General features: G+C 52.1%; 2 protein-coding genes across 3 annotated transcripts in view; both read left to right on the top strand.

The window, feature by feature from the left end:
- MMD2 (monocyte to macrophage differentiation associated 2) overlaps positions 1-7737 on the top strand; it is a 38500-nt gene extending 30763 nt beyond the window's left edge. For both annotated transcript variants that reach the window (XM_044978731.1, XM_044978729.1), the window contains 3 exons: positions 750-851; positions 4679-4748; positions 5848-7737. In XM_044978731.1, the coding sequence (XP_044834666.1) occupies positions 750-851; positions 4679-4748; positions 5848-6051 (376 nt within the window). In that variant the 3' untranslated portion in view covers positions 6052-7737. The remainder of the gene's footprint in view (positions 1-749; positions 852-4678; positions 4749-5847) is intronic.
- A 14045-nt stretch (positions 7738-21782) lies between these two features.
- Positions 21783-27815, top strand: part of RADIL (Rap associating with DIL domain) — a 74761-nt gene continuing 68728 nt past the window's right edge. The window contains exons 1-2 of the mRNA XM_044980095.1: positions 21783-21881; positions 27226-27337. The gene's annotated coding sequence lies outside the window, so the exon portion shown is untranslated. The remainder of the gene's footprint in view (positions 21882-27225; positions 27338-27815) is intronic.

Raw genomic sequence — 27815 nt, 5'->3', positions numbered from 1 at the left:
TCCTGATTTTCAAGCTTCATCCACAACCAGAGCGCCAGAAAGTTACTTATTTTTTAAATGAAAGCTGAGAGTCTCACACAATCACGTGGCGTCAGGAGCTGGGGCGTTATGAAGAACACGAAATATTATAGATTCAGGAATAAAACCGTAAGAGTTGGCAACAATGCTGGCCCCGTGCTCAGTCTATCAGACTACACTTTCCTAGGTCACAGCACTCTCCGCCCACTGCTCACACAGTACCCCAAGATTGGCCATCAACCTAAGCTTCACTCAGAAACTCTGCCATAGAAAGTCTGGGGACATTTGCTTCCCACGCTCACCTCCGGCACAAGCAGCAGGCCGTCACAGACTGATTTTACCCAGAATAAGGTGAGGAAAGCTGTTCCTTCAGCAGCACTGGTGATTATTCCGAAACTGGGCATCATATTTATCCTTAAATAGTCCTTTATTTATAAGACAGGCTGGCAGGGCTCTGGCTTTGCTGGGGCTCTGCCGCCTGCTAGAATTTTAGAAATAGAAGGATGAGAGAGCTTCCTGGGGTGCCAGCAATGTGAGCTTCCTGTATGTTTCAATTTCCTTTCTTTTTTTGGATGCTTTCTCTCCTCCCTGCACTCCTGCATCCGTCAGTGACTGCCTCTCAGCATAGATTTCAAACCCGCTGCCGCCCCAGTTGGTTTCTTATGGCCAGCTGCTGTTCTCTGCTTCGTGATGGCTCTTTCATCTTTCAGTCTCTATGGGTTTTTTTTCAGGTTGAACCTACGGGAGCTGGGTCCCTGGGCCTCCCACATGCGCTGGATCATCTGGATCATGGCATCTATTGGAACCATCTATGTTTTCTTCTTCCATGAGCGGTGAGCTTGTCTAGCCTCTCTGCCAGTCTGTCTGTCTGTCTGTCTGTCGTTCAAGGGGACTGCACAGCCTCCCGTTCCTCCCCCTGCCCTATTGTCAACATGAGGTGGCAAGTATGCCCTGAAGCATTCCCTGAGCCACAGCCCCTCCCCACTTTCCCCCTTGTCTGGTGAGTGTCTGCACCACCAGGGGCCCAGGCCAGTCACCAGATGCCATCGTTTGGCTTTCAATCAGCAATGGAACTTGATCAAGATGTGTGCGGCAGTTACACACGTCTTCCACTGGGTGGCAGCAGACAGCAAAAAGTGGCACACTGCTTCCAAGCTCAGAGCCAGGGTGAGTTCTTCACAGAGCCAGGGCTGTTTTCTGACCAAGGAGCATGTACCTGCAGCCAGGGCTGGCTCTAGGCACCGGCGCGCCAAGCATGTGCTTGGGGCGGCACTTTCCAAGGGGCGGCACTCCGGCTCCTTTTTCTTTTTTTTTTTTTGGCTTGGGGTGCAAAAAGCCGGGAGCCGGCCCTGAGCGGAGGTGAGCTGCGGCGGTGGGGGGCCTGCAGGAAGTAACTGCTCCCCTCCCCAGCTCACCTCCACCTCCTCCTCCAAGCGCGCCGCCACTCCGCTTCTTCCCCCTCCCTCCCAGGCTTGCCGCGCGAATCAGCTGTTTTGCAGCAAGCCTGGGAGGGAGGGGGGAGAAGCGGAGCGGCGGCGGCGGCGCGCTCAGGGGAGCAGGCGGAGCGGAGGGGAGCTGTGGCAATGGGGGGCGCGGGGAGGGCTGCAGGAAGTAACCCGGGGGGGCAGAGGAACCGCTCCCCCAGCTCACCTCCGCCTCCTCCCCCGAGCGTGCTGTCGCTCTGCTTCTCCCACTTCCCTCCCAGGAAAGCGGAGAGCAGCAGCGGCTGCCTGCCGGGCGCCCAGCTCTGAAGGCAGCGCGGAGAGCGGCAGCGGCTGCCTGCCGGGCGCCCGGCTCTGAAGGCAGAGCGGAGAGCAGCAGCGGCTGCCTGCCGGGCGCCCGGCTCTGAAGGCAGCGCGGAGAGCGGCAGCGGCTGCCTGCCGGGCGCCCGGCTCTGAAGGCAGAGCGGAGAGCGGCAGTGGCTGCCTGCCAGGCGCCAGGCTCTGAAGGCAGCGCGGAGAGCAGCAGCGGCTGCCTGCCGGGCGCCCGGCTCTGAAGGCAGAGCGGAGAGCAGCAGCGGCTGCCTGCCGGGCGCCAGGCTCTGAAGGCAGCGCGGAGAGCAGCAGCGGCTGCCTGCGCGCCCGGCTCTGAAGGCAGCACAGAGAGCAGCAGCGGCTGCCTGCCGGGCGCCCGGCTCTGAAGGCAGCATGGAGAGCAGCAGCGGCTGCCTGCCGGGCGCCCGGCTCTGAAGGCAGCGCGGAGAGCAGCAGCGGCTGCCTGCCGGGCGCCCGGCTCTGAAGGCAGCGCGGAGAGCGGCAGCGGCTGCCTGCCGGGCGCCCGGCTCTGAAGGCAGAGCGGAGAGCGGCAGTGGCTGCCTGCCGGGCGCCCGGCTCTGAAGGCAGCGCGGAGAGCAGCAGCGGCTGCCTCCGGGCGCCCGGCTCTGAAGGCAGAGCGGAGAGCAGCAGCGGCTGCCTGCCAGGCGCCAGGCTCTGAAGGCAGCGCGGAGAGCAGCAGCGGCTGCCTGCCGGGCGCCCGGCTCTGAAGGCAGAGCGGAGAGCAGCAGCGGCTGCCTGCCGGGCGCCAGGCTCTGAAGGCAGCGCGGAGAGCAGCAGCGGCTGCCTGCCGGGCGCCCGGCTCTGAAGGCAGCGCGGAGAGCAGCAGCGGCTGCCTCCGGGCGCCCAGCTCTGAAGGCAGCGCGGAGAGCAGCAGCGGCTGCCTGCCGGGCGCCCGGCTCTGAAGGCAGCGCGGAGAGCGGCAGCGGCTGCCTGCCGGGCGCCCGGCTCTGAAGGCAGCGCGGAGAGCGGCAGCGGCTGCCTGCCGGGCGCCCGGCTCTGAAGGCAGAGCGGAGAGCGGCAGCGGCTGCCTGCCAGGCGCCAGGCTCTGAAGGCAGCGCGGAGAGCAGCAGCGGCTGCCTGCCGGGCGCCCGGCTCTGAAGGCAGAGCGGAGAGCAGCAGCGGCTGCCTGCCGGGCGCCAGGCTCTGAAGGCAGCGCGGAGAGCAGCAGCGGCTGCCTGCCGGGCGCCAGGCTCTGAAGGCAGCGCGGAGAGCAGCAGCGGCTGCCTCCGGGCGCCCAGCTCTGAAGGCAGCGCGGAGAGCAGCAGCGGCTGCCTGCCGGGCGCCCGGCTCTGAAGGCAGCGCGGAGAGCAGCAGCGGCTGCCTGCCGGGCGCCCGGCTCTGAAGGCAGAGCGGAGAGCAGCAGCGGCTGCCTGCCGGGCGCCCGGCTCTGAAGGCAGAGCGGAGAGCAGCAGCGGCTGCCTGCCGGGCGCCAGGCTCTGAAGGCAGCGCGGAGAGCAGCAGCGGCTGCCTGCCGGGTGCCTGGCTCTGAAGGCAGCGCGGAGAGCAGCAGCGGCTGCCTGCCGGGCGCCCGGCTCTGAAGGCAGAGCGGAGAGCAGCAGCGGCTGCCTGCCGGGTGCCTGGCTCTGAAGGCAGCACGGAGAGCAGCAGCGGCTGCCTGCCGGGCGCCCGGCTCTGAAGGCAGCGCGGAGAGCAGCAGCGGCTGCCTGCCGGGCGCCCGGCTCTGAAGGCAGAGCGGAGAGCAGCAGCAGCGCAGAAGTAAAGGAGGCAATGTGAAGAGTGATATTTGTCAACATGATCTTAGCCTGACAACCCTCTGTGAGGTAGAACTGCAACACCCTGTGCTGGAGGCTATGGAATGTCCTAAACCAGAGACATCTGCATTTTGGAGGGTGGTTTTGCAGAAAAGGCAACTGTGGCCCAGTAGCTGCCTGGCAAAAAGTGACCCCATGGAATGTACTTTGCACATGTAGCATTGTATGATATGTATGGGAAGATACTAGGCACTGATCCTCCAGCCAGCTTTAATGGGACTTTGCAGGAGTGCAGGGCTTTGCTCACATGGGGTCAGGTCAGGCTCGGGGCCCTGCTTTGTGAGTTCTTTGGGGCAGGGACTGGGCCTTCTCCTGGGTTGTTCAGCCAGCACATAGTAGGCTGTACCATAACACAAAAATGGTGTCTCTGTGTCAATACAAATACACAGAAGCTGTCAGGATACTCCCACAAGTACGTACTCTGCGCGCAGCCGAACATCAGCCTGGACTCGCTGCGCCGCTCAGGCAGATGCACCTCTAACAACGGTCCAATGCACCCGCTTAGTTGTCTGGGAACTCTGAGGGGACAGGCCCCTCCTTGGGGGGACAAACAGTGAGCGACAGGTAATGGGGCTCAGTCTCATTTAACCTGCCCTGCCATCGTGACAGGGGCTGGGGATCCTCCTTAAGCTCTCAGACCCAGTTCCAACAGTGCCTAGAAGGTGGTTCCAGCAAGGGGAGGGGGAGGAACATTACCGAGGAGCGGGAAAGGGGAATACAGGCCTGGGGGGCGGGAAAAGGTGACATGGGAAAATGCCAGTTCACCTTCACTAGAATGCTTACGGGAAGACCTGCAGGGAACCCTGGCTTGTGAGCACGTTCCTTAGGGATTTCCTCTCCAGATCCCTCTTCAAAACACAGCTTCAAGGGTCTTCTCCTGACCAGTCATCCCCCCACCTGGCCTCTCCTGAGATCTGTCCTGGGTCTTCCTTGTCTGTGGGGCGGGGTCTGGGTTTACAAAACGCAGTGGATGTGTGTGGTGCGATAGAAATGATTCATTGCACTAGGAGTGGCGCCTCCTCCCCACAGCAGGGAAGCTGCGGTTTTAAAGCATTCGATTAAACCATTCCCTCGGTGCCCTGCCGCCACTGAGCCAGTCTTTCTCCCTCACAGGTACAAGCTGGTGGAGCTGGTGTGCTACGTTATCATGGGATTCTTCCCTGCCCTGGTGATCCTTTCGATGGTAAGTGACTCGGCTCAATGCGCTGCTCCCTGTCCTCTGAAGAGCCTGGGCCACAGCTGGAAGGATTTCTCTAGTGCAGAGGTGGGCAAACTATGGCTCAGAGGCCACATCCAGCCCTCCAGACATTTTAATCCAGCCCTCGAACTCCCACCAGGCAGCGGGGTCAGGGTCTTGCCCCACTCTGCATGGCTCCCAGAAGCAGCAGCACATCCCCACTCCAGCTCCTAAGCGTAGGGGCAGCCAGGGAGCTCCGCACGCTGCCCCCACCCCAAGTGCCAGCCCCACAGCTCCCATTGGCTGGGAACTGCAGCCAATGAGAGCTGCAGGGGCGGTGCCTGCGCACAGGGCAGCGCACAGAGCAGCCTGACCGCGCCTCTGCATAGGAGCTGGTGGGGGGACATTTCACTGTTTCTGGGAGCTGCTTGAGGTAAGTGCCACTTTGAGCCTGCCCCCCCCACCCCTCTCCCATGCCCCAACCCCCTGCCCCATCCCTGATCCCCCTCCCACCCTCTGAACCTCTCGGTCCCAGCCCAGAGCACCCTCCCGCACCCCCAACTCCTCATCCCCAGCCCCACCCCAGAACCCGCATCCCCAGCCAGAGCCCTCACACCCTCCTGCACCCCAAGCCCCAATTTCATGAGCATTCATGGCCTACCAGACAATTTCCATACCCAGATGTGGCCCTCGGGCCAAAAAGTTTCCCCGCCCTGGTCTAGTGTGACTCCCTGCTGTTAAATGGTTGCCGTGTACTGTACGGGGCACCCACTTCTCAAATGTGCATGGCTCCGTCGGGGCATTTGGACTCTCAAAGTGGCCCTTGGCCACCCCAACATACCTTTTGAGTGGAACTAGGCTCCCTAATCCGGGCTCAGAGCTTAGGCTTCTTTTGGGGGGAACGGTCCCATATAAAGGTGAAATACTGGGCCGAAACCCTGCTGGCTGATGTGAGAGCGACACGCCGGTGGGGCTGCTTGCCCTCTCGCTCCAGCCGCTGCTGCCGCTATTCCGTCTCAGCTGTGCCCGAAGGAGAGGGCACTGCGATGGGGTCAGTGCGGCATTCCCACCGCTGACCCTTATCTCTCCCTGTGTTTGCGAACAGCCGAACCGAGATGGCCTCGTGGAGCTGATGGCTGGTGGGTTTTTTTACTGCCTGGGCACGGTGTTCTTCAAGAGCGACGGGCGCATCCCCTTTGCCCATGCCATCTGGCACCTCTTTGTGGCAACCGGAGCGGGCATCCACTACTATGCCATTTGGCGGTACCTCTACCGGTCCGACGTGCTGGAGGCCAAGACGTCCAGATAAGAGCCCCAAGGACACGGGACACGCCAATCGGCACTTGGGGGCAGATTTCCCAAGGAGCTTGGCTCTGTTTCCTGCCAGAAAGCCATTGCCAGGGCCCACTCCCCTGATGGGAGGGAGTCTCTGGTGTCCGTCTCCAGCTAATCTCATGCAGACGGAAGAGCCCAAAAGGTTTATTTTATACTGATTTTAACCTTGTATAGTGTTCGGTTGTTAGGCAAATGTTTCATAACAAAATGAACAGTGAATGGGGTTGTTGGCGGAGCGGACTGACCCGACCAGGGCAATGGTCTTTGTGCTAAGGCTGTGTTCACATGGTCCCGAACAACCTTGAAACTTGCAAAACCCTCATCCAAATGGGAGCCCCGAACCAGCAGGAGCCCAGTCTCTGACGTTCTGGCTGCTGGACCCTCTGGCTGCTTTCAAGGGGAGAGGCTCCCCTTAGATAGAAGCCGTTAGCTCCAGGAGGGACGCCGGAGGCTGGTGATGCATGAAGGTGGATAGGCAGAATGGACACTTAACGCCAGTGAACAACACCAGGATAAAAGCATAAGGTACCGGTTTGTTTCCCACTCTAACGAGCCCGATAGTTAAGGAAACAACTTCTTAAACAAGGCTCCTTGATTCTGCCCAGAAAGGAGAGCAGGCAGGAGATGTCAGACCTCACAAGAGTCAACCATGTCTGTCATCTGATGGGGCTCTTTTTTAGGGTTTTTTTTTTCCTTAAAGGGATAGCCCCCTGCTCCCTCCGCCCCCACTGTACAACTAACTTGGGGGAAAGCAGGTTCTTGTAGCAGCAGACGAGCAAGGTGAACCTGAGCTTGGTTTAACCAGGGGCAGTTAAGATCACGTTTCCCCGGCCCACAGCGTTCTGAAGGCAGAGAGTGGGGTTGGAAAAGGAGTTCTGGGTTTGGCCAGGCTGTAGCGGCAGGATAAAATCTTAGTGTGTTTGGGATCCCAAGTGTGGAGATGGGATGCGAAAGGAATCAGGGAGCCTGCCTCACCCTAGGATGAGTTACCGCTCATAGGACCAAGTTCAGCTCTGGCCCGGGGACCGACTGGCACTAAGGCTTGAATTCCTGTTTTTAATAGAGCTGCCAGTGTCGCAATCTGCCAGAGAAGGTGCAGGGCTGGCCGTTCCTAGGCTTCTGATGGGAGAGTTGTTTCCATTGATATTTTAAATCTCGTCTCTGTAGAGTGGGGAGGATTCGCACACTGGATCCTGTGCACAGCTCTTCAGCTGTATCCAGAGGAAGCCGCTCCCATTCTAGGGCTTTCATCACTCTTGTTTCCATGCAGAGATTTCGGTGCGTACGTCTATGCAGCACAAAGAGACCCCGGCCAGCAAGTCTCAGAGCCTGGGTCAACTGCCTGAGGCTCGCGCTGCAGGACTAAACATAGCAGTGGAGACATTCAAGTGTGGGCTGGAGCCTGGGCTCTGAGACCCTCGCACCGCACAGGGTTTCCAAGTCCAGGCCCAGCTCAAACATCGACATTGCTATTTTTAGCCCTGCCTCCCCAGCCCCCATGGGTTGACTCTGTCCCTGAGACGTGCTGCTGTGGGGTTTTAAGCTGTGTAGATGTATCCTTAGCGATTTCACTCCTTCTGTAGCCTTTAGAAAGGTTCTGTATACGCAAAGGGGTCTATTCTCCTCCGCTCTCCTCCTCCTGCTGCTGGGTGAGGTTCCCTTATCTCTAGTTACTAAGGGGGTGTCAAAATGCGCATGGTCAGCATGCCAGAACCATGGGCTAAGCACCAGCAGTTTCTGTTGACTTCTACTAAGGTTGCAGGTGCTCAGCACTTTGGAAAATCTGGGTTGCCCAAGGCTTCGGTATGCAGCAAATAGGGCAGGGGTGAAAGCCGGTATGGGCCGGTCTGATGTACCAGTAAGAAGCTGGTACCAGCCCGTACGCAGCCCACGTTTCCCCTTTTGCCCACCCCGGGCCGCCGACAGGGCGGGGCAAAAGGGCAGCTGCCCCGGGGCCGGCGATTTAAAAGGGCCAGAGGCTCCCAGGCCCTTTTAAATTGCCGCTGGATCCCCAGGCGGTAGGGGCCAGGCAGCGCGGATTGGCTGGCTGGGGGAGGCTGACCCCCCCCCCCCAGGCCTGCCCCTTCTGCCCAAGGCCAGAGCTGACCCTCGTACCGGTAAGAATTTATGACTTTCACCCCAGAAATAGAGTCTGGTGAAGGGGTAACCTGGGGGCAGGGGTCTTGAGGAATCAGTTCCGTGGAAACCCCAAATTGCAAGGGTGTCTCTTGGCTGCGGTAGGGATTTGGCCTCCATGCCCTGGGAATCAGTTTTTACCCTAGTTCCCAGGCCTTAGTTACAGAAGGGAGATAGGAGAGAGTTTCACGAACAGAGCCAGACCCTGCACTTTCTCCCCAGGATCTGAGGTTTGTTTTAAGGGTTTAATCAGATCACTGAAAATTCCTGACACCCCCTGTCCCCTGATGAATGGTAACGTCTTAGTTTATGTAACAAAGCAAACAAGCCATCGCCCCTGCTAGCCTCAGAGTGACCCCCCCGGCTATAGACTGGAGATGGTTATTCCAGCAGCGCATCTGCCCTCACCAGCGCTCTGCAATCCAAAGACCAGCTGAACTGATAAGCTTCCAGCTGGAGCCATCTATTTTATCTGCCGCTGCAATACCTCAGCTGGCCACCTGCGGATGAGGGGGGCAGCACTGAGTTGGGACCCCAGTGCTTGAAACGGACACCGCTCAGGTTTGCTGGTGAACCGTCTGATCTATAAAAGCACTTTGTGACTGGAGGGCCCAGGGTCAGCAAAGCCTTACATGTGACTGAAACTTGAATCCATTCCAGGACTCCCTAGAGGCCCTGAGCACTGGAAAACCTTGCGTCTAAGCCAGTATTAAGCGGACAACTCTGTACATTCCTTATAGATGGGCATTCAGACATTTCGTACACGATGCACTTTGCTTTCCTCCCCATCTTCAGCCCCGGCTGTGGTTCAAAAGCGAGATCCCCATTCAGAGCCTTTGCCACTTGTGTGCCTTGGCCCGGCAGAGGGAAGAGGGTGAATCTGGATCAACCCCTCCATCTGGCTGGATCGCGATTCACTCGATAGCGTTCTTTGCAAACTAGAAATGTAAACCTGATAGAATAATCTAGAAAATGTGGATGGGGATTCAGGGGCTTTGTGTGTCCTCCTTGTGCTGCATGCATTCGGTAGGCTACACTGGGGTTAGCGCCGTTCTCTTGATGGCTGTCAGCAGCCTAGATTTGTAGCTACTTTTAGGCGAATCTTTATTGCTCCAAAACCCATGTGTGATGGACTCTTCCATTTAGCGTGCAGTGGCTGTGTCGAGAGGGGAGATGGATCGCAATGATGCTATCATTTTGGGTAGATCATTGAACAGGATTATACTAAAGAAGTTCCATGTCAGGGTGGGAAACTCTGTTGTATGACTAGAGCTCCACTCATTGCAATATCTTGGTGCTGGCCCCTTATAAAACACACGCATGGTAGTGGGAATGGATGTCAGGAGGCAGTTGTCAGCCAGGAATGAGGGGCCTATTGGGGCTAAGGATCTCCCTCAGGGTGAATGTTGATCAGGGCCACCCAGAGGGTGGGGCAAGTGGGGCAATTTGCCCCAGGCTCTGTGTCCCGGAGGGGCCCCCACGAGAATATAGTATTCTATAGTATTGCAACTTTTTTTTTTATGGAAGGGGCCCCCAAAATTTCCCCAGGCCCCCTGAATCCTCTGGGTGGCCCTGATGTTGATACTCTGCAGACGATCCGATGCCTTTGTATCTGCGCTGGATTCAGATGAGCTTGCCAGATACTTTACCCAGTTCTTTGGACCACCGTGAATGTGCAGAACGTACGTTCTGTTTCCTGGCTCTCTGGTCAGTGTCTGCAGATTGCTGCTGTTTGTTCAGGGTCCCAGCAGGATTCTGACCCCAAGTCATTAACCTGACTTCCAGCAGGTACAAGAGAATGATCATCAATGGGAGATATCAGAGCTTTTACGGTTCAAATGCCCTCAATCACTGTTATTCCCAGCAACGGTGCAGTGAGTTTTTGAATGAACTGCCATCAGCTTGGCTTGGGTTTTTTAATACAGGATCATTAGGAACTGAAAGCTGTTTTATTCCTGTGTTCTGGCTTCCTGAACTGTTATGGATGAGTGAGATTATGGCCTTGATTTACACATGCAATATAAGGTAATTGCACATATAAATATCTGACTGCAATTGCATCCTCATTATGGGACAGGTGAGTGGGTGGGCCTCTGTTTTATCAAATGGACATGATCTCCGTTTCCTTGATCTGTTGCTGGGAAGCTCTGGAGTGGAAATAATCTCTCGATCTAGAAAGGAAGGGTCAGGGTGAAAGTCATGCACTGATTTTTAATTATTAATATTGAGGGTGGCATTGAGCTGGTGCTGCCGGCAGATTTCAGACCATCACTCCACAGCTTCCTACCTGCTGAGCTCACAGCTGAATTTCCAAAACCCTCAGGCCAGGCTCCACATGAGAGTCTGGAACCTGGGGCAGAGATTTCCATCTCTGGTCATTAACTCTTTGGGCAACTCTTTGCTGGTCCCTTTGGAAGGGAGACAGTGGCCTACATTAATCACTAATGCATCTCCATTGACTTGAGATACATACACCAGGGATGGGCTTGGCCCAGTAATGCTATAACAGAGTTGAACATCAGAAGCCTCTGATGTGAAGTGCACAGCCTCAGCCTCTGGTTTTAACCCTGCAGAGAGAGCGCTCTGGATCTCTGTGGGTAAGTCTAAAGTGCGGCTGGGAGAGGCACCCCCTCTGTGCTAGCTCTGCTGGTGCTAAAAATAGCAGGGTGGAAGTTGCAGCACACTCAGTGGCTTGGGCTAGCCACCTGACTCTAAGCCTGCCCGCCCCCGAGCTCCAAGCATACTTTTAGCATGCTAGCTAGAACAGTGCAATTCTGTCTTCCCCGGATGGGAAGCTCGCCCCTAGCTGCAGTGTAGACATACCCTGTGGGTCTGGAGCTTGCAGATCAGTGGCACTGATAACAGCTAAAACTTTCCTTCTGTAACCTAAAGGAGCAGCAGATCGCCTTCCTCAGTTCGCTTGTGCTGCCAGCAGCTCAGATCCCCATGAGCCGTCTCTGTCAGGCCTTTGCTGGAGACAGGCCTCCAGTCGGGTCTGCTTGACCCAAGTGTTTCTGCATCCAAGCTGATCCTACTGCCAGTGCCAGGGTATTTTTCTCCGTAGGAGATAAATTTAATACATTCAGGACAGAGGCACTGTTGTCTTGTAGTTACCAGAGGGACTGGGATTCAGGACTCCTGGGTTCTACACACATTGCTGTCACTGACGGCCAGTATGACCTCGGGCAAGTCACTTAATCTCTTTGTGCCTCAGTTTGTCCATCTGTAAATGTCCATCAGAAAAATCAAACATGACCCCTCTTCCAAAGGACGACATTGTCGCTGTGGGCCAAGCTGGCATGGAGAATTTGTATGCACACCCAGTAGAGGGTGCAAAACTGTCTTCAGCGCCCAGTCACCCTATTTGCAAGTGCCAATTTGCATGTGCACAAGAAGGGGACCAACGTGTGGCCTTGTGTATTAACACATCATTGTTTCCCCATAAGGGATATTGCCTGAAAGAATTCCTCCCTTTTTAGCCCGACCCTCAAATTCATAGGCAGACCTGGGAAGCCTCCGAACTGACTGATTTCCCTGCTAATCCCCCGGGTTAATCGGAACTGCAGCATCATTTGTTTGACAAGATTTGGGATGTTTTGTAGGAGTGCAGCCACTGGTCCCCATCCCACGCACTTTCAAGGGCCTGACTCTGTGGGTGCTGAGTGCCCTCAACTCTCACTGACCTGGATGGGAGCTGAGGACACTTGCAGGATTGGGCCCTAATGGGCAAGCCCTGCTGTGTATTGTCGTTCCCCAAAGAGAGGATTAGAAAGTGCCTGGTTAAATTTGCCCCCTCTTGAAATGCTGGCTAGAGTCTCACTTGTAAGTTTCTGGTTCAAGAGGTTTATGCTTTGATAAGGAAAATGTACAAGTGGCATTGCTGGATAGACATGTCCCGACCAGGAGCTACCCTGCATGTATTCACACATCCATTGGCTAAGGCACCAGTGCTCTCTTTCCCATGTTGCTTGTGAGTGCCTACATCTTTGTGTGTGTGGCTTTCCTCTGTCATTTGTACAACCTCTTAGCTAAGCTGCCTGGAGTCTGCAGGTGCAGAAGCTCTATCCTGTTGCATGTCCAGAGGGGAGAAGCCCTGTGTTCCTAGCAAGGCCTATGTGGCTGCCCAAGTCCCTCTCCTCTTCCGGGTAGGGGAGTCACAGAGCAATCGGGCTGGGTGGAGTTGGAGTCAGGCAGATGCAGGGCAGGCAGTGAGCAGAGGTGGGTCCAGGGGGGCTGGAACAATTTGTATCGTGGGGGTGCTGAGAGCACTTGAACCAAAGTGTAAACCCTATGTAAGGTGGAAACCACTTCAAGCCAGGGGGTGTGGCAGCAGCATCACTAATTCCAGCACCTATGGGTGGGTCTGCCGCAGCCCAGCAGGGGAGAGCTGAGATTCTCCCACACTGAGGTTGGACTGGGAATGCAAGGGGCAGGGGATGTTATTAGGAGAGGGAATCGGGTAACGCTTAAAGTATCTTAGTAGCCACAGACAGATTCCAACAACCCAAGAAACCTGAGCGAACTCAAGTGCCTTACCCACGGGGGGAAAGCGATCGCTCCAAGGAAGCCATGAGCCAAAGTTGGCTCTCAGTTGCACTGTTTTCATTCCATTGAAATCAACAGGGCTGCACTGGGGTAAAGAGAGCGGAATTTGCCCCCTTACCGTCAAGGAGCTATTCCACTGCCAAACTCCCAAGTGTTCGGCCGTGCATCGCCCCCAGGGAGCTGGAGAGGCAGCTGGGTGGGCTGCTAGTCACGGGACCATGTCACTGGAGAAAGGGGATGTTTCCAGTGGTGTAGCTCCAGTTACTATCCCGTCTGCCTAAACTCTCCTTAGCAGCTCACTGTGGCAATGCTCCATGTACAAGTGGGACCCCCCCCACTTTTCCAAAACTGAGATCTAAATGTCCAATAGCCTCAGTAGAAGAGAGGGGCCCAATCCAGAACCCCAGACCCAGACTTTGGGGGCTGAACTGCCCTGGGTTGAGCCCATCTCGGCTCAGAAGGGTGTTTGAAATAGGAATCTGTATGGCTGTTTCCTCCCTGCACCTTTCTGTGCCCCTTCCCCTGCTTCTGTGGTTCTTACCCTGTGGCTGCTCTTAATCCTTACCAGCTGTTAAGCAAAATAAACCTGTGTAAAATGAACAGGTGGCTGTTTGGGACCATTTCCTGGTTATGATAGAAGGAGGTGTGGCCTGAACACAGAACTGGGAGGCAGGACTTCCTGGGTTCTATCCCCACCTCTGCCACTGTCTTGCTGGTTGACCTTGGGCAAGTCACTTAAACATCCGGTGCCTCAATTTCCCTATCTGTCAAATGGGGATAATGATACTGACCTACCTCATGGGGCTGATGAACTGATGTTTGTAAAGCATTTTGAGATTGTTCAGTGCTGCATAAGTGCTACGCACTTGATTCTGAAGGAGACCCACTTCGCCTGGAACCAGATGGCTGCTTAACAGATATAGATTTGACTCTCAGAGTCACATCAGAATGAGAGCAGCTCCAGCCTACAGCTACTTTCCTCCTTCACTTTCATTGACTCAGTGTCACAGGGACAGAGTTCCATAGGACAGATGTGTATGGTAGAGAACCCCAAACCTGATTTCCTCTGCTGGGCAAATACCCCATAGTAACCAAGGCCACAAAGTGACCAGTGAGGCACCAAAACTTGCAACTGCCATAGAAAAAGTAGTAACTAAACAAAGGAAAAAATGACCACAGCTGGGAGCAGCAATTGAGACATGGTTCTGCTCCTTTAGTACCTGCTGTCTTTATTTCTGCACTTCTGGTCTTAATGGTCACACTGCCTATAACAAGTGTGCTCCGAAATCCAAGGTCCAAACAGGTGTGGGAGCACTTCCTCCTGCCCAGCCCCCCACCTCCTAGGCAAAACACTCCACTCTATCTCCTTGTCCTGGTGGGGCTTCATCCCTATAGGAGGTGGGTGGGCAGGGAAATCTACCCACCTGGCTTTGCTCGCTTCTCACAGCTGTCTCACAGATGCCCTCATGTCCAATACCATATCTCCCTCCGTCCCACACAGGCCTGGTCTCCTCGCACTTTGCTTATTGTAAGTTAATGACAGCAGGAATGCTGAATCATGGGACCAAAGGCACAGAAAATTAGGATATAGAAACTAATCTCATGCTGTTTACAGATTCCTGTGCTATCATATTTCATTTCTTCCACGTTATATCCCAGATCTTGCGCCGCAGCACGTTAAGAGGTTTGGTTGCAATACACCAGACCAGACGCCGTCTCTGCCACCCCTTTACGTTTTGGAGAGGACTTCCCCACAAAGCAAACCCTTGTGGGTTAGAATGGCTTAGAGACAACAAACTATTTGATTTGGAGGGGGTCTTTCTAGCCCCCCCTTATGCCCATCTCCTGCTTAAAGCCAAATCCAGGGGGAGATTTTCAAAGGCAGAAATGAGAGTTGTTTGCCCGGTTCCCATGGCTTGTCAATGGGAGGTGAAAGTCTAACTCCCATTGTGCTCTGAATATCCCCTCCGGCTTCAGATCTCATTCACACAGTGCAGGATTTGCCAAGCAGGAGGCTCCATTACTGTCAAGTTCCAGATCTTCTTGTGCTTTATAAATCCTTTCTATTGTATAACCAGGGATTATCTGATTGTCATAACCTTTGATACTAACTTTTAATGACTTGTAACATTTAGGATGTCTGTGAATGAGATTTGTAGAGTGATTTTTTTTAGTGTCTTGTATTTTCTGCCATCCACTCTTGTGAAGCAGTATTTTATATTTAACACAGTATTTAATAAAAAATATAATGATAATGCTAGAGGACATCATTTCTTGTGAAGTAGGATTTAAATAAAGACTCGAGATACCTCATTTGTGCCTGCTTTTTCTCCAGTGTGTTTGTTAAGTCAAAATGAGTTTTCTTGGAGAATCTTAAACAAACTAACACCAACAACAAAACCACACCCACCAATCTGATATCCTACTCTCCCCAAATAGGATCACCGAGAAATTAGGAGAGGAGAATTGACAAGCCAAGATGTAACATAGGCAACCCAATGCACCATCGTTACGGGGCTGACATGAAATCATATTTACCCATTGCATTGTAATCATCAGTCCAATGCGACATTGTTGTCTGGCCAGCATTAAGTCATATTCTTTTTCGGTACACAACTGATTATAGAACATAGTCCAAAGCAAATAAAGACTTTCCAGAGTGATAGGCAGTGGAAGATACTTGAGAGCTGATCCTGCAATGAGCTGCACGTGGGGAACTCAGTTACAATGAAGCTCCATTTGCTGGGAATGGAACAAGAGTGCCAATGATTCTCAGTAAATTATGGCTTAGAGCAAAGCAGGTCGAGGGGTGATGGGGTGGGAAATGGCTTCACTATAAAAGGGTCTTCACTATAAAAGGGCAGAGATGTTATTTGGTCTCTGAGAAACAAGGGCTTAATTTAATGTCCACTTTTACCATGAGAGAAGGACTATAAATCGGCGGGGGAAATTCAGGTGAGAAGAAGAATGCTGCTGGAGAGCTTGGGCTCCGCACCAAGGTTATGGGCCTGGATTGATCTCCAAGATAGGACGTTTCCCTGGAGGAAAAGAATTTGATGGTTGTTCCTGTCTTTTTTGCTGACTCGTTCTGGTGGTTTACAGAGCCGTCCACCTACAACGTCTCAGTGTGCAGCTTTTCCCTGAGACGCTCTGGGTGAAGGGTATTCAGAACCTTGGGTGAATCCAGGAGAAAAGGAAGAAAGTCCCCACAGTGGCTTCATTTCCAAACACCTTGTTGGCACCTCTGGCCTGTTATTTTTAGTCTTCCTCCTTTCACTTGTGTCAAATGTAGGGGGTGGAATCAGCAGAGGCTGGTGACGTGATGAAACAGGAAACCAAGTGTGATCTGTAAAGGGAGCCTCAGAGCCAGGGCCGGCTCCAGAGCCCAGCGGGGCAAGCACCCGCCTGGGGCGGCCCTTTCCCGGGGGGGCGGCAGGCTGGGCCGGCGGACCTGCCGCAGTCATGCCTGCGGGAGGTCCACCGGAGTCCCGGGAGCAGCGGACCTGCCGCAGGCATGACTGCGGAGGGGACGGTCGGCCGGCGGCTCCAGTGGACCTCCCGCAGGCATGACTGCGGACGGTTCGCTGGTCCCGCGGCTCGGCTGGACCTCCGGACCAGCGAACCGCCCGCAGCTGCGGGAGGTCCAGCCGAGCCGCGGGACCAGCGGACCCTCTGCAGTCATGCCCGCGGGAGGTCCGCTGCTCCCGCGGCTCGGGGGCGCCTCCCGGGCATGACTGCTTGGGGCAGCCAAAAACCTAGAGCCGCCCCTGCTCAGAGCCAGTCATGATTAGACTATACGTGATTCAAAACAGGAGACACAAGACCCTCGTTGGCTTCTGGGGGAGCAGGATTCGGCCCCTAGTTTCTAACTGCACCTACAACATCTCTTTGTGAGTCAATACACAGATAAGCAGCATGCTATGAATGGATTCTGATAACGAGCACAAGCCACTGGGACGTATATAGCAATTACACCCCTCAGCCATTCTGGCTTCTCACTTCCCCAGCTTTGCATACTTGCTATTGAAAATGCTATCAGCTCGCATGAGAGGCCAGAGTCTGACGGAGGTCAGTTACATTGGTGTAACTCCTCAGTGATTCCTTTGACTTGCATCATTCTGGATTTACACCAGAGTAACTGAGATCAAAATCTGACTCTAGCTCAAAAATTCATTGAGTTCTTCTGCTGCATATAGACTGGCTTCCCCCTGCTGGAGTGCTTGGGCCATGCAGTTTATCCATTAACTGCATCCCTCATCTCTCATGCAGCGATGCTGGGACATGTGTGGCTGTTTATGTGGAGAGGTGTGTGGGCATTCTCGTGGTATGTGTGATAAGGATGCACTGTAATACCTGAGCATATTTCCTTACCAGCTTTAGTTATAAACTGGCCCAGTACCCCTCTCTCTGCCTGGCCACCAGTCTGTGCAAGTGGACCCAATTGCTGGGTCCCATATAATTCTGAGTCTGCTGGATCTGGGTAGTTTCATCACTGTTTCTAGCTCTGGAATGCCAGGCATTCTCCTGGGCCCAGCCCTCTCGTCTTGCATCCTTCCCTGGGACATTGGACACTAACTCTCTCAAACCAATGTCTGAGACCTTCTGAGTCCTCCCGGTTTCATGCACTCCCTCGGTGCTCTACACAGGGTGTGGACACTCATTTACCGTAATTCCTTCAGAGAAACCCTGGCAAGCAAGCAAAGAACACAGGCTTAGTGAAGGAATTTCTTAACCACAGTGACTTTGCCATTAAAAGCACTCAAGTTGCAGATAATTGAAAATAATTGAAGTCCTGAGAGACATTCTCCCCCGGGTTGAGCTCACCCCTTCAGTGAGTGTGTAGTTCATCAGAACTGCAGGAAGGGCAGAGTCTCTCCTGTATGGCCTTCTTATGTGTGCCAATGGTAAGGACCCCTTCCACAGAGCTCTAAAAAAGAGAGCCGACGTGCACAGGCAGAAATTGTGGAAAAACAACATCGCTTGCCTCATAACCTAAGTCGTGCAGAACACAATGCCATCCACAGCCTCAGAAACCATCCTGACATTATAATCAAAGAGGCTGATAAAGGAGGTGCTGTTGTCATCATGAACAGGTCCGACTACCAAAAGGAGGCCGCCAGACAACTCTCCAACACCAAATTCTACAGGCCACTTCCCTCAGATCCCACTGAGGAATACACTAAGAAACTGAACCATCTACTCAGGACACTCCCTACACTAACACCGGAACAAATCAACATACCCTTAGAGCCCCGACCAGGGCTATTCTATCTACTGCCCAAAATCCACAAACCTGGAAATCCTGGACGCCCCATCATCTCGGGCATTGGAACTCTCACTGAAGGACTGTCTGGATATGTGGACTCTCTACTCAGACCCTATGCCACCAGCATTCCCAGCTATCTCCGTGACACCACTGATTTCCTGAGGAAACTACAATGCATTGGTGACCTTCCAGAAAACACCATCCTGGCCACCATGGATGTAGAGGCTCTCTACACCAACATCCCACACGCTGATGGAATACAAGCTGTCAGGAACAGTATCCCTGATGATGCCACAGCACAACTGGTTGCTGAGCTCTGTGCCTTTATCCTCAGACACAACTATTTCAAATTTGATGACAATATATATCTCCAGATCAGTGGCACCGCTATGGGCACCCGCATGGCCCCACAATATGCCAATATTTTTATGGCTGACCTGGAACAACGCTTCCTCAGCTCCCGTCCACTCACGCCCCTTCTCTACCTACGCTACATTGATGACATCTTCATCATCTGGACCCATGGGAAGGAGACTCTGGAAAAATTCCACCACGATTTCAACAGCTTCCACCCCTCCATCAACCTCAGCCTGGACCAATCTACACGGGAGGTCCACTTCCTAGACACTACGGTGCAAATAATTGATGGTCACATTAACACCACCCTATACCGAAAACCTACCGACCGCTATGCCTACCTTCATGCCTCCAGCTTCCATCCCGGGCACACCACAAGATCCATTGTCTACAGCCAAGCACTGAGGTACAACCGCATCTGCTCTAACCCCACAGACAGAGACCAACACCTACAAAATCTCCACCAAGCATTCTCAAAACTACAGTACCCGCACAAGGAAATAAGGAGACAGATCAACAGAGCCAGACGTGTACCCAGAAGCCTCCTACTGCAAGACAAACCCAAGAAAGAAACCAACAGGACTCCACTGGCCATCACATACAGTCCCCAGCTAAAACCCCTCCAGCGCATCATCAGGGATCTACAACCCATCTTGGAGAATGATCCCACACTTTCACAGGCCTTGGGTGGCAGGCCAGTCCTCGCCCACAGACAACCTGCCAACCTGAAGCATATTCTCACCAGTAACTGCACCCTGCACCATAGTAACTCTAGCTCAGGAACCAATCCATGCAACAAACCTCGATGCCAACTCTGCCCACATATCTACACCAGCGACACCATCACAGGACCTAACCAGATTAGCCACACCATCACCGGTTCATTCACCTGCACGTCCACCAATGTAATATATGCCATCATATGCCAGCAATGCCCCTCTGCTATGTACATCGGCCAAACTGGACAGTCTCTAAGGAAAAGGATAAATGGACACAAATCAGATATTAGGAATGGCAATATACAAAAACCTGTAGGAGAACACTTCAACCTCCCTGGCCACACAATAGCAGATCTTAAGGTGGCTGTCCTGCAGCAAAAAAACTTCAGGACCAGACTTCAAAGAGAAACTGCTGAGCTCCAGTTCATCTGCAAATTTGACACCATCAGCTCAGGATTAAACAAAGACTGTGAATGGCTTGCCAACTACAGAACCAGTTTCTCCTCTCTTGGTTTTCACTCAACTACTAGAACAGGGCCTCATCCTCCCTGATTGAACTAACCTCGTTATCTCTAGCTTGCTTCTTGCTTGCATATATAAACCTGCCCCTGGAAATTTCCACCACTTGCATCTGAAGAAGTGGGTATTCACCCATGAAAGCTCATGCTGCAAAACGTCTGTTAGTCTATAAGGTGCCACAGGATTCTTTGCTGCTTCCTTATGTTTGTTTTAAACCAGCTGCCTATTCATTTCATCAGGTGACACCTAGGTCTTGTGTTATATGAAAGGGTAAAATAAGAATTCCCTATTCACTTTCTCCATACCTTTTTGCACTTCTGATCTTAATCATGAGACTGCCTATAACAAGTGTGCTTAGAAATCCAAGATCCAAACAGGTGTGCCAGTACTTCCTCAAGGGGCATGGATCAGTGTTCATGTCGCACTCTCCATCAGCACCCGGCCCAAGCTGGGGAAGCTAATGATCCAACCAGAGGACCAAATTCGGTGATGAATTCTGGTCACATGCCACCTGAGGCACATTGCGCATATGCTAAGAAATACTTCCTCCTGTCCACTTTATCTCTTGTCCTGGTGGGGATTCATCCCAAAAGGAGATGGGTAGGCAGGGAGACCTACTCACCTGGCTTTGCTCGCTTCTCACAGCTGTTTCACAGGTGCCCTCATGTCCAGAACCATATCTCCCTCCGTCCCACACAGGCCTGGTCTCCTCGCACTTTGCTTATTGTAAGTCAATGATACCAGGAATGCTGAGTCATGGGACTGAGGGCAGAGAAAATTAGGATATAGAAACTAATCTCATGCTGTTTACAGATTCCTGCACTATCATATTTCATTTCTTCCACACTGTATTCCAGATCTTGGGCCGCAGCACGTTGAGAGGTTTGGTTGCAATACACCAGACCAGACGCCGTCTCTGCCACCCCTTTACGTTTTGGAGAGGACTTCCCCACAAAGCAAACCCCTGAGGGTTAGAGTGGCTTAGAGACAGAAAACTATTTGATTTGGAGGGAGTCTTTCTAGCCCCCCCGCTTATGCCCATCTTCATTGAGACCACGTTAGCCAGAGCTGCTGTTCAAAACCCAATTAAGGGGGAGACTTTCAAAGGCAGAAACGAGTCATTTGGTTTAGAATAGGCTATTGATTTAGTTATTGACTCACGTTGACAAACAATCCGAAATAAGCCACTTTTAAACCAAACCGAGAATATCCAAACTGAGCTTCGCAGTAGTTTAATGAAATCCATTTAACCAAATCAGTTCAGCTAAACCAGTGCAATATAAACAAGGCCTTATTTCCCTCCACCCTTGGTTTATATTTGTCTATTTAGATTGTGAACTTTATGTGGCAGGGACTATCTCTTGCTATGTGAGGTGTTTGCTCAGGGCCTGATGTTAGTTAGAGCCTACAGGGGTGACCATAATACAAAGGGGAAGGGAAGTGGCTTCTGACAGCTGTCAGGCCGTTTAGAAGGACAATAATGTCTATGTCTTGTGCAGCTCAGCTCAGGTTTTCAGCCCCAGGCAAATAATAACTCTCAATATTTCCTCTCTTGCAGGGCCTGCCACCCCAGAATCACAGAGCTCTTGATAAGTGGTGGAGTGTGAACTCTTTGTGCAGGGCCACCTTTTTGTCATAAAATATCAGGGGTGGAAGGGACCTCAGGAGGTCATCTAGTCCAGCCCCCTGGTCAAGGCAGGCCTAATCCCCGGATAGATTTTTTACCCAAACTTCTAAATGGCCCCCTCAAGGACTGAGCTCATAACCCGAGTTTAACAAACCAATACTCAAACCCCTGAGCTATCAGGCACCTAACGGCCAGTGCTTGAGCCCTGATCCAAATGTATAATATCCCTCCCCCCCCCCCCCAATGAGACAGGTAGGGGATGCAGGCGGGCGCACTCCCCCACCACGGACATGCAGCCACCTCTGGGGCGGAAGGCGGCAGCTGTTCCGCAGACACTCGGGCCAGGAGGCTGCTCGGTGCCTGCTTTGGCCCTTCCCCGCGCGGGTCTGACAGCGGGGCCGGTCCGAGTCCCGGGCCGGGCGGGTGCCCCCGGCACCCGCCGAGCTCGCCCCGCGGCCCGTCGCGCTGAGGAGCCCGAAGGTGGCGCCCTGGAGCCGCGGAGCCGCCGCCTCGCCACTGCCACCTCCGCCCCGGCTGGCGGGACGTGAGCGCTCCGGGCTCGGCTAGCGCCGGCTCCTGCCCTTGCAGCCGGGCTGGCCGGGGCGGGGAAGAGGCGCCCGGCGAGGCCGGGGACGGTGAGTAACGACTCGGTACGGGCTGGGGGGCGCGGAGCCTGCAGCGTGGCCCGGGCAAGGGCAGGGGGAGCCTGGGGCGGGGGGGACCCACTCAAGTGGCTTCGAGTTGAGAAGCCAGAGACAGAAAAGGGGGGGGGGAGGGAGACAGGAGCCCCCCCGGGGTAGGGGGGGCTGGCAGCTCGGCTCCCCTAGGGCTGGGGGCAGGCAGCCGGCGGGAGCCGTGCGGGCACATGCACACGGACCCAGGCGGACAGACCGGCATTGAGAGAGGCGCAAACACCCGCGGAGAGAGACCCCGGCAAGCATCCGGAGCGAGAGCCGAGGAGACACGCAGGCACTGGGCTGGACAGCCGGACCGACAGACACCGGAGCACCGCACTGGGTTGCAGCGATCCGCCCTTCCCGAGAAGGGTCCCAGCAACCCCCACCCGGGGCACCGCCAGTGCAGGGAGGCTGGCCCCAGGAGCTTTGCTAGCCCTGGAATATTTGTTTTCCTACCCTTAGAAAGTGAAGCCAGAGAGCGAGAGTTGAGGCTTGTCTGGTTGCCATTGGAGACCAAACCTGCCTTGCACATAACACCAGACCGTAAAGAAGCAAACCTGGTGGGTTGGTGGGGGATCCTGCTGCTTTTTCACTCCCTTCCCCCCAAAACAACCCATTTCACCCGCTTTCAGGCTCTCGACCATCCCAGAATGTCTGCCTTTAGCAGGAAAATGTTTGCAATACAATTGCCCACGGGAGAGCAGAGCAATTTCTTTTGGAGTTTAAGTAACTTCAGTAAATTATGAAGAAAATGCAGGGGAGTTAGTCAGTTGCTCTGGGATTGCCTATTTCCAGGATCAGCTCATAATTTTTCCAGTGATAATTAAGAACTCCTAATTAGACAGTCCACTGAGATTCAGATGCTTGAAAGCGAGCAGAAAGCAAACGCACACTTTAAAATACAGTTCTTGCATACAGTACACAGCTCAGAGGATTGTCATTTGTACATGGGCATTACTGCAGGGCTAGTGCGTATATGGGGCCGAGCAAAACTCATTTTTAAAAGATTCATATTAAGACCCCTATTGACTTCAGCAGGAGTAGAACATGCTCTGCAATTTGTAGGATCAGGCCCTCGATTCTTATCATCTGTTCAAGTAGTGCCATAGCTGTAGATAGCAGTTGACAAACTTGTAGTAAGACGTTGTTCCTGTGAGCTCTCTCGGGCAAGGAACCATCATTTTGTTCTGTGGTTTCACAGCGCCCACTTCCTGGATCCCAACAGGACAATGAGGCATTTGCTGAAATACAAATTAATAATAATAGTAATGATTAATAATGCTTTGAGGAGTTTAATGCCCAGTCCAACTTTGGCTGAAGTCAGTGGCAAGACTCCTGTTCACGTCACTGGGAGTTGGATCAGGCCCTAAATATGACAGATGCAACACACTTGATTAACTATCATATTTCTAAATGGCAGACTTGATAGTAACACCCTGGAGAGAGGAGGGAGCTGCTTTCCTCACTACAGAGGCATTTCCAGAGGTGTCTCTGCAGTCCCTGTGCATTGAATGTGAAATCTTCCAGTTAGGAGCTGACAGTTGAGTCTCAAACCTGTGAGTCTTCATGTTTTCTCTTCAAGTCTTTATCACCGTACTAGATGTTCCCTTATTCTGAATAAGCAAAAGAATTTTCCATCTGACATCTGATTGGAGAAACAACAGACTAGTCCAACCTTTCTCATTTCACCCAGCTTTCCCATTTGCCACCATAGGCTCAAGATCCCTTGCCCTACAGGAAGTTAATCACAGAGTCAGTTTGAGTGATGCTTTTTATTTTCTTCAATTTCACTCCCATCCCCATTATGCAGGGTGAAGGTGGGGCCAGGGGACACCTCACCAAAGCAAACTTTACGTTGGTCTTGGATCTGTAGAAGGGCAGGATTTAATAGTTAAGGGATGTAAGTCTAAGTCTCTGGGTCCACAATCTTCTCATTTCCTTTGCCTTTGGAGTTATAATTTGTTCCACATTGTAGTGTTGGAGCCAGCCCTCAATCCGCCCACAGTGTCTTTGCTGCTCTCCGTCTGAGGCTGCGACTCTGGTTTCCATTTAAAAAAGGAAATTCTGCAAAAAGAGACCTGAGATAAATAGCTTCACTGGTTGTATTTCTTGGACAGTTAAATCTGATATAAGCAGCACACATGCATGTGCAATAGGCAAGCACAGCCACCTTCTCATTGTTGTGTGTAACCTGCATGCTCTGGGATAAACACAAGGGAAATTCAAGAAGGTTGGAAGAGTGCTAATGTTGTGCCAATATTCAAAAAGGGCAAACGGATTGACCCAGGTAACCGTAGGCTGATCAGTCTGACATCAATCCCAGGCAAAATAATGGAAAAGCTGATATGGGTTGCAATCGATCAAGAATTAAATGGTAGGAATATAATTAATGCCAGTCAACATTGTTTCATGGAAAATAGATCTTGTCAAATAACCCTTCATTCTTTGAGGAGATTACAAGTTTGGTTGATAAAGATAACTGCATATTTATCATATACTTACACTTTTGTAAGGCATTCGACTTACTACTGCACAACATACTGAGTAATAAATTAGCACTATATAGTATCAGTAAAGCACAGATTAAATGGATTAAGAACTGGCTAACTGACAGCTTTCGAAAAGTAGTTGTCAGAAGGGGATCATCATTGTATTTCTAGAGGGGTTTTGCAGCCCCTTCAGTACTAGGCTTGAGGCTAGCCAGTACTTGCATCAATGATCTGGAAATAAATATAAAATCACGGCTTATAAAATTTGCGGATAAGACAAAGATTGGCAAAGTGGTAAATAGCAATGAGCAGGAGGCCTACAGAACAATCTGGATTGCTTGGTAAACTGGGCCCATTCAAGTAAAATATGTTTTAATATAGCCAAATGCAGAGTTATACGTGTAGGAACAAGGAAGGCAGGCAATAGCTACAGAATGGGAGACTGTATTCTGGAAGGCAGTGATTCTGAAAAGGATTTAGGGGTCTGTGGACAAGCAAATGACGGTGAGCTCTCAGTGTGATGCTGTGGCACAAATGGTTAATGCAACCCTTGGATGTATAAACGGGAGTAGTGAGTAAGGAGTCAGGAGTGGGTTTTAACTCTGTACAGAGCCTTGGTGAGACCAGTACTGGAATACTGTGTACAGGTCTGGTGTTGTGTTTTAAAAAGGGTGTTGAAAAATTGGAGAGAATGCAGGGGAAACAGCTACAAAAATGATTCGGAAGCTGGAGAAAATGTTTTACGGTGAGAGACTGGAAGAGCTCAGTCTGATCATTTTATCAAAAAGAAGACTGAAAGATGACTTGATTGCAGTGTCCATGTACCTTCTTGGGGAGAAACGACAGGAGACTAGAGAGTTCTTTATTCAAATAGAAAAAGGCATAACAAGAACCAATGACTGGAAGCTGAAGCTAGACAAATTCAAATGGGAAATAAGGCACACATTTTTAACAGTGGGAGATGATAAACCATTGGAATAAGCTACCAAGGGATGTCAAGGATTCCCATCTCTGATGTCTTCAGATTAAGAATGGCTGCATTTCTGGAAGATGTGCTTTAGCCAAACATGAGTTACTGGGCTGTGTACAGGAGTAACTGGGTAAAATTTAATAGTTTGTGAGATACAGGAGGTCAGACTAGATGATTTAATGGCCCCTTCTGGCCTTAAACTCTGTGAATCTATGACAAAGATTATTTCTCGCACTGACTACCTCTTTCTAAGGCCAGGTCTCCACCACAGACTTACAGCAGTATAACTACATCGCTCAGGGGTGTGAAAAATCCACACCCCTGAGTGACGTACTTACACTGACCTAACCCCCAGTGTAGACAGCACTATGTCGGCAGGAGGACTTCTCCCATCAACATAGCTACTGCCTCTCGTGGAGGTGGTTTAACTACGCTGACAGGAAAAACTCTCCTTAATATAGAAAGACACGGCAAAATATAACAAGCCGAGGAAGAAAATCTTCAAGAGGGTTAAAAATAAGTAGTGCTCCCCAGGGGGAATTTCAGGGCTACTTGTTTTTCTCTGGGCAGGGTAGCACCTCTGATAAACTATTGGGCTGATCTGTTAGCTATACCCACTGGCATATTTGACTCTCTCTACCTGTTGTGCCTGGCATGTTTTTTTATAGGCTAAAAAGGGAGGAGCTGAAGGAGATGTGCTGCTTCCAGATCCTGCACTCTCTCCAAGTCTTGTCCCAACTTTGTCCCCTTACGATCTTGCAGTAGTGCTGCTGGGATTTTGAGTGAGCTGCTAGACCTGGTTGTAGTGGTCTGTGATCTCAAGAGGTGATAGCATCCCTTGTAATTAATCTAAGAATGTGTCCGCAGATCTGTTTCTCTCAGGTATTGCTAAGGCACCTGTCATCACGGTATCTAAGCAACAGCCATCAACTAAAGATAGCAGTGAGCCTGCCCAAAGAGGGCTCTGTGCTCTCCATCTCCCCTCATTCCCTTTTTCCTCACCTTCCCTTCCTTCCTCTCATATAATGCTTCCTTCTTGCCTTGCCTTTCTCTCCCGCTTCCTCACCCTTTGTGCCTTTGGGGTAGACTCTGCTAACTGGACGAGGCTTTGTTAGAGAAGTCGTTCTTATGTTTAGACTTGAATGTGATCGAGCTCTGTCTCAGTCTGGCTTACCCTGCTAAGGAGATCAACTGCCGAGAAAGGCCTTGGGATCAGACTCTCAGCCAATCCAGCTGCAGCACCCTTGGGGAGTGTAGGTGCCTTGGTGGGCCGTGGTTGGACAAGCAAGTGTACAGCCATATCAGTCGCCAGCTCACCATCTACCCATCAGCTTATGGGTCACCTTCATCAGCAGGTTTAGCCCATGGAGACTATAGGCCCCAGTATGCCATGCTCCGGCTACTTGGATCAAGATGGAGAAGAGTAGCTGGATTAGGGTGACCAGATGTCCCAATTTTATAGGGACAGTCCCGATATTTGGGGCTTTGTCTTATATAGGTGCCTATTACCCCCCCCCCATCCTCTGTCCTGATTTTTCACCCTTGCTATCTGGTCACCCCAAGCTGGATACTAAATATGGGGGCACCTGTGAGTAGTATTGTAGAGCTGTACTTTAGCCCCCGCGCCAAAGACAAAAGAACAGCTCCACCAGGGGGTGCTGTTATACCCACAAGTCGCTGATATATTTCACTAGAGCAGAGCTGTGGCTCTTATACACACATAAGCCATCACATCACACCATCGCTGGAGGACTTCAGAGGATATAATTGAATGGCTCCTTGCAGATCTTTGTAACTGGGGTGAAAGCAAAATGATGTTCTCTGTTTTCCTGTCCTGTTTCAGAACTGGGAGGAACAAGTTTCTGTGAAAATGAATCATGCAGGGGAAGCTGCAGGGTTTGCTATGAAGAGGAGAATAAGTGACTGAAAGAAAGAGATGTGAAAAGAATGGCAAGGTAAGTAAAAGTCTTTAAATAGGCATCAGGTGCACTTAGCTGGAACATTTGGGACAGGCTGCTAATGTTTAAAGTTACTGAGTGCTGATACAATAGGGGAACAGGGATTCCACTCAGCTATAGGAAACTGTCCACATGCCTGCCTTTGTACTAACAAGAGCTGCTCAGCTGATTTGGGGATGTTGAAATTATACCCCAACAAACCTAAATGACTATTAGATTTTGTGGTGTTTTATTTACAACACCATTGACCTGCTAATGATAAATTGCAGTGCAGTGCTCAGATGGGAGAACATGTGTTGACCACATGAACATCACATTCATTTGTTGTGATCATTACCATAACAGTGCAGAATAAATAATGGCATCATGAATAGCCATTGTTGGTGTGGCCAGTCTGTGTGTACCATGACATGCAAAGAGAGGCCTAGATACTTGATACAGATTCCACTGAGAGGAAAAAACAAACCTCTGGCTG

Source organism: Mauremys mutica, chromosome 11 (assembly GCF_020497125.1).
Source record: "Mauremys mutica isolate MM-2020 ecotype Southern chromosome 11, ASM2049712v1, whole genome shotgun sequence".
NCBI classification, from domain to species: Eukaryota; Metazoa; Chordata; order Testudines; family Geoemydidae; genus Mauremys; species Mauremys mutica.
Note: the sequence above shows the minus strand (reverse complement) of the source record. Positions and strands in the feature narration are given on the sequence as shown.